General features: G+C 50.1%; 1 protein-coding gene across 5 annotated transcripts in view; it reads left to right on the forward strand.

Moving 5' to 3' along the window:
* The window catches only part of eps8a (epidermal growth factor receptor pathway substrate 8a), a 27,115-nt gene extending 24,576 nt beyond the window's left edge, over window positions 1-2,539 (forward strand). For all 5 annotated transcript variants that reach the window (XM_037121726.1, XM_037121724.1, XM_037121728.1 and 2 more), the window contains 2 exons: window positions 360-492; window positions 2,340-2,539. In XM_037121726.1, the coding sequence (XP_036977621.1) occupies window positions 360-492; window positions 2,340-2,450 (244 nt within the window). In that variant the 3' untranslated portion in view covers window positions 2,451-2,539. The remainder of the gene's footprint in view (window positions 1-359; window positions 493-2,339) is intronic.
* Window positions 2,540-6,178: the final 3,639 nt, after the last annotated feature.

Consider the following 6,178-nt stretch of genomic DNA (forward strand, 5'->3'; position numbering starts at 1 on the left):
ATTGGTGTTCACCTCGAGGGTCCTGACCCAGAAGTCGACCCTGCTCGTAGTCAGAAGTGACCTCCATATGTCCAGTCAATAATCAATCAATCAGTCAATAAATGAATTGTTCTGTAAAAAGTCAGGAAGTTAGAAAATGCATTTTCACTCGATCAATAACTGAATCATCAGAATGTTGATTAATGATTCTGTTCTGATTCTGGGGTCTCGTCTCCACTGACTGTAGAAAACACATGTAGCCTCTGAGGACTTGAAACTCTGACCTGGATAAAAGTCCAGGTGTGTCCAGGTGTGTCCAGGTGTGTCCAGGTGTGTGTTGTATGTCGGATCTGACGGTGGCGGTTCTGTCCTCTCTGCAGGACCATCACCAGTCTGGGGGTTCTGACCGGAGCTCAGCTGTTTTCTCTGAACAAAGAGGAGCTGAAGACAGTTTGTCCCGACGACGGTGCTCGAGTCTTCAGCCAGGTCACCGTCCAGAAGGCGGCGCTGGAGGTGAGTGTCAGAGGTCAAACATGATGTCACCACACTCACTTAAATCTTCTGATGACATCATCTGTGTATTCTTGTTTCTTGTGGGTCAATTGTGAGGACTTAATGTCCCGCGAGCTGCAGGTGTGTTGAGGGTCTGTAAGCTTTCTATCCCTGGTCTGGTGTTCGGTGTCTGTTTCCACCTGCAGGTCTTCTTCTGACCTCCTTTGATCTTCTGAGTCTGTAACCACGTTCGTTCAGGTATTGTGTTCAGGTACAGACGCTCGCGGCTTCCCTCTGTTGGCCAGACTCAAAGAACACTTCTAAAGCGACGCCGTCCGATGGAGGACTTGTTCAGCATCATGGAGACCCTTCAGTCGCCTCCATGATGCAGCCGGACTTTACTGAACTTTGACCTGAACGTCAAGAATCATTTCTGACTCGGACTCAGAGTTCTTTGACATCCTGCTACCTGACTGGACTCGACTTGCTGACTTGAGACTTGGACGTCTCGTCTGTGTGTGAACACCTCGACGGGTTTCTGCCGTCTGTCACTTTAATTGACTTTCTGAATCTGGCCGTCAGAACGAAGTCGCAGCCGTTTCATGTGTAGCAGCATTCTAAGGTCGTATTTGTCCTCCTGCTGCGGCTGCAGTCAGTCCTCCTAATGAACCTGCTACAGAACCTTGCACTTCCTGTTTCCCTCTGACCCCGCCCCCCCGTAGAGACCAGGATGTAGAGATGTAAGAGATGAACCTGTGCTCTGTATGCTAGCTTAGCTTCAGCTAGCAGTCAGCTGACAGTAGAAGTGTTTCCAACATGGCCGCCTCAGGTTCTTACAGCCTCTCCAGGATTCAGTTAAATAAAATCGCTCCTGTAAACGTCTTCAGCCTCTCGTGAGATTTGATTTCTTCTCCCTCGTGTTGGTTTGTGATCAGTCAGCTGCACAGATTCTGACTGACTGAACCTTCCTCACCGCTCAGAACCAGAACAGAACCAAACTGTTGGTGATGCTGCAGCTTAGATTGATTCAGAGGCTGATGATTATTTCTGTCAGTTGATTATTGATCGCTGATCATCGCCGAGTCATGAGAAGTTCTGTTGGACCGGCACCAGCTCCAAAACTTAATTTAACTCATTTATTTTAATTAAACACCTGATTAAACTTAATAATATCTGAGTTTTACCAGTAAAACATTTATTATTAAGATGTTTTATTTATTGTAAAGTTACAGTTAACGTGTAAAACGTTGAAGACGTTTGTTATTACATCTTAACTTATAATTTAATAAAAACTGTTTCTCAACATTCAGATGTTTATACATTTATTAATGTATTCATTTAATCATTTATTGATAAATTGAAATATGTGTGTTTATTGATTGATTAGTTTCAGTTGAGTCTGTGGAGATGAGACGCTGTGTTCAATCTTTGAGCGGAGGTTGTAGAAAGCAGTACTGCGTTACCCAGCATGCACCCTGACTCATCCTGCTGACATCATGCTCTCCACAGCTCGCAGCAGCCGCAGGCTCCTGAGGTCGGCTGGGTCCATTTAAAGAGTCCGGACCGACCCGAAGATTTTAACCCTCTGATAAAATCTTCTGCTGCGTAGAAGCTTCAGACATGAAGACGTGTTTCATATCTGTGCTGAGACTAACTGCTGTCTGTCTGCTGTCTCCTCCTCCTCCCCTTCACCTCCTCCTCCTCTTCTCCTCCTCCTCCCCTTCACCTCCTCCTCCTCTTCTCCTCCTCCTCCTCTTCTCCTCCTCCTCCCCTTCACCTCCTCCTCCTCTTCTCCTCCTCCTCCTCTTCTCCTCCTCCTCCCCTTCACCTCCTCCTCCTCACCTCCTTCTTCTGTCCTTCGTCTCCAGAAGCGTTCAGGCTCTGAGCTGCAGGAGATCATGAGGAGGCGGCAGGAGAAACTGGCAGCCAGCACCTGTGACTCAGGGGTGGAGTCGTTTGACGAAGGCAGCACCCACTGAGCTCCACATGGCTCCTCCTCCCCCTCCTCTTCCTCCCCCTCCTCCTCCTCTTCCTCCTCCTCCTCCTCCTCCTCCCCCTCCTCCTTCTCCCTCCCTCCCTCCTCCTCCTCCTCCCTCCTCCTCCTCCCCCTCCTCCTTCTCCCTCCCTCCCTCCTCCTCCTCCTCCCTCCTCCCTCCTCCTCCTCCCCCTCCTCCTTCTCACTCACTCCTCCTCCTCCGCCTCCTCCTCCTCTTCCTCCCCCTCCTCCTCCTCCTCCTCTTCCTCCCCCTCCTCCTCTTCCTCCCCCTCCTCTTCCTCTTCCTCCCCCTCCTCCTCCTCCTCCCCCTCCTCCTTCTCCCTCCCTCCCTCCCTCCTCCTCCTCCTCCCTCCTCCTCCTCCCCCTCCTCCTTCTCCCTCCCTCCTCCTCCTCCCCCTCCTCCTCCTCCTCCTCTTCCTCCCCCTCCTCCTCTTCCTCCCCCTCCTCTTCCTCTTCCTCCCCCTCCTCCTCCTCCTCCTCCTCCTCCTCCTCCCTCCCTCCCTCCTCCTCCTCCTCCTCCTCCTCTTCCTCCCCCTCCTCCTCCTCCTCCTCTTCCTCTTCCTCCCCCTCCTCCTCTTCCTCCCCCTCCTCCTCTTCCTCCTCCTCCTCCTCCCTCCTCCTCCTCCTCCCTCCTCCTCCTCCTCCTCCTCCTCCTCCTCCTCCTCCTCCTCTCATTTTTATTCTCTCACACTGCAGCCTGCTGTTTTCTCGCACTCTTGATCCTCAGGCGGCGGCGGACCACGCCGAGTTTGTGGAGATCATGCGGCGCCGTCAGGAGCTGCTCAGCTCGTCTCCGTAAGAACATTTAAAACGGACCGGGCCAACTGACTGTCACAGAGAACATTCTGCCACATTTGCCTGAAGTTCATCTGAACACTTTCTGAACTCTGTTTTGTCTTCGGGTCCGTTGGACTGAAGCTTGTTTTCCAAAGCAGAACCTCTCAGTATTAATGTCGGAGCGTCACAGACTTAAAGTGGATCCAAACAAAGATTTCAGCACGTCACATCATCATCAGACGGCAAATTATTTAAAGGAACAGTTCACCTAAAATCACCTCCTCCTCTACGCTGATGACAGTCCACTTTACGTTTCTGGAGCGTAACAGTGAGGCAACGTGACCTGATGGTGAACGAGTCGCCGGCAGTTTCTCCTTTCGGCGACTCGTTCAGATGTTTTCTTTAGATTTTAATGCTCACAAGAAAACACGTTGCTGTCAGGGCGGATTCTGTTGTTAGATGTTAGAGAACTGTGACTTTCTATGGTCAGGAGGAGGAGAGGAGGTCGGAGTGAACTGTTCCTTTAAGTATCAAAGCGTCCATATTAAAGATGATCCTGGAACAAAAGTTCAACACTGCACAAGTTCAGGAGACGCTGCAGGTGTTCCACTGATGAAGATGATGATGATGATGATGAGGCTCAGACTGAAGCTTCATACAAGGGACAGAAAACAAAAGATGAATGTTTAAATATGAACGTATGCAGATATCTAACCACATGTTGGAGACAGAATTATGATATTCATAGTTTAGTTTGATCAAGAAGTTAAAGATGATCGACTGAAAACAAAGAAGTTTAATCCTTTTCTTGAAATGCACAAAAACTTTCTAATCACAGTCTGATTACTGAACATGTGACGTAGTTAGAGACACAGAGGTGATCGGCGCTTTTTGCACAATAAAAAATAAAAATATAAAAATATGAATGTTTCTCTGCTCAGAGTCGAACATGAGAACTGATGATTGTTTTAGTTTGAACAGATGAAACACTGAGGTGAATGTAGTCAGCTGACCGTTAGCGTCATGCTAACACTGACTGTTGTCATGACGACCAGATGATGAGTCATCTTGAATTTGATGCCATTAGTTTGTGGATTATAAATTATAGATGATGTAAAACTGATACTTTTGTAAAATACGCCTGGAATTTGAGTTTAAAATGTTAAACAGATTAAAAAGTGTGAAGAAACAACCATGAAGTTAGCATGCTAACCAGCTATCCCTGCCCCGGCCCGGCTCGGCCCGGCCCATCTCTGATAGTCAGACAGCCTGTAGATTCAGCTGGAGATGTTAAAGTCTAATAAGTCATTAAAATAACCTCGATAAGTTGGAGTTCTGACGGATCGGACGGTCCAGTGTTCGAGATGCAGCAGCAGAAAACGTGACGTTAAATTAGCGCTGAGTCGTTGACGTGGTTCTGTTTTAATTTGGACCAGATGTTTCTGTCTGAGCGTCGATGACAGCCGTCCTCTGTAGATGTGACGGAACATGCGTGTAACCACTTTACATTAAAATGTGCAAAGAGTCAGCCGGGTCGACTCCCTGTGGCGCTGATTGTGTCGTCGGTCCAGTGTCCCGGACTGTCCTGTTCTGGTCTCTGACCACCGGAGCCGAGCAGTTCAGCTTCTGGATCACGTGTGTTGTTAACGAGCGCTGATTACAGTCGATGTGTTAGTGAACTGTCCTTGTACCCGATCAGTTCTAGAAGCCAATCAGAATGCAGCATTAGCCAGAACTTAGTCCAGAACCACGTGTATAGTTTTCATGGTGCCTTTTCATCATAAATCTCATTCTGCAATAAAACTTTTATAAAAAAATCATCTCGTTGTTTCTGTTTGCTCATCTGATCAGAACCTCAACAACTGGTTCACAACCGACCCGGTGCTGGTTCTGAATGTCTGGTAAGGTCCACGACTCGGTGTCATTGTTCATTCAACTGTTCTTACACACGACAGTTTGAACGGACATCAGGATGTGCAAATGTTTCCTATGGTTTAAAGTTCAGAATCCATCAGTTTTATCCAGATTTCCTTCAGATGTAACTCAGCTCGTCGGGTCCAATCTCAGGTTAAAGAGCGTGAAGGTTCAGAACCTCCAGGAGGAAGCTAACGTGACGTTAGCCTCAGCAGCTGCAGACGTGGTGAGTGACACATCTTTCTGTTTAAATGTTAATATTTGATATTAAAGTGACGCTGAGGAACGTTTTAGTCTGTGATTGTAGCGCCGCCTGTGGACGACAGCGGGGCGACACTGGCGCCGCCTGTGGACGACAGCGGGGCGACCCCGGCGCCGCCTGTGGACGACAGCGGGGCGACACTGGCGCCGCCTGTGGACGACAGCGGGGCGACCCCGGCGCCGCCTGTGGACGCCAGCGGGGTGACACTGGCGCCGCCTGTGGACGACAGCGGGGCGACCCCGGCGCCGCCTGTGGACGACAGCGGGGCGACACTGGCGCCGCCTGTGGACGACAGCGGGGCGACCCCGGCGCCGCCTGTGGACGACAGCGGGGCGACCCCGGCGCCGCCTGTGGACGACAGCGGGGCGACACTGGCGCTGCCTGTGGACGACAGCGGGGCGACCCCGGCGCCGCCTGTGGACGACAGCGGGACGACACTGGCGCCGCCTGTGGACGACAGCGGGGCGACACTGGCGCCGCCTGTGGACGACAGCGGACGACCCCGGCGCCGCCTGAAGATCTTTGCTAGCATGACTGAGAGCGCAGGATGGATCACGATGAGGTAATCAATAAATTCTATGTGATTACGTGTGATCGGACCAGGTGCAGGTGGTTCCTGCTCGTCACGTTAAAGATTTACTGGTCCAAACTGTTATTACAAGTTCTGATTGACCCGAATGAACCTGGAACTGAATCTAGAATGTAGAAACTAGAATCAAACACAGAATCTATAAAAAGGAATTGTGGACGATATAATT

This window comes from Acanthopagrus latus, chromosome 14 (genome assembly GCF_904848185.1).
Source record: "Acanthopagrus latus isolate v.2019 chromosome 14, fAcaLat1.1, whole genome shotgun sequence".
In the NCBI taxonomy this organism is placed as follows: Eukaryota; Metazoa; Chordata; class Actinopteri; order Spariformes; family Sparidae; genus Acanthopagrus; species Acanthopagrus latus.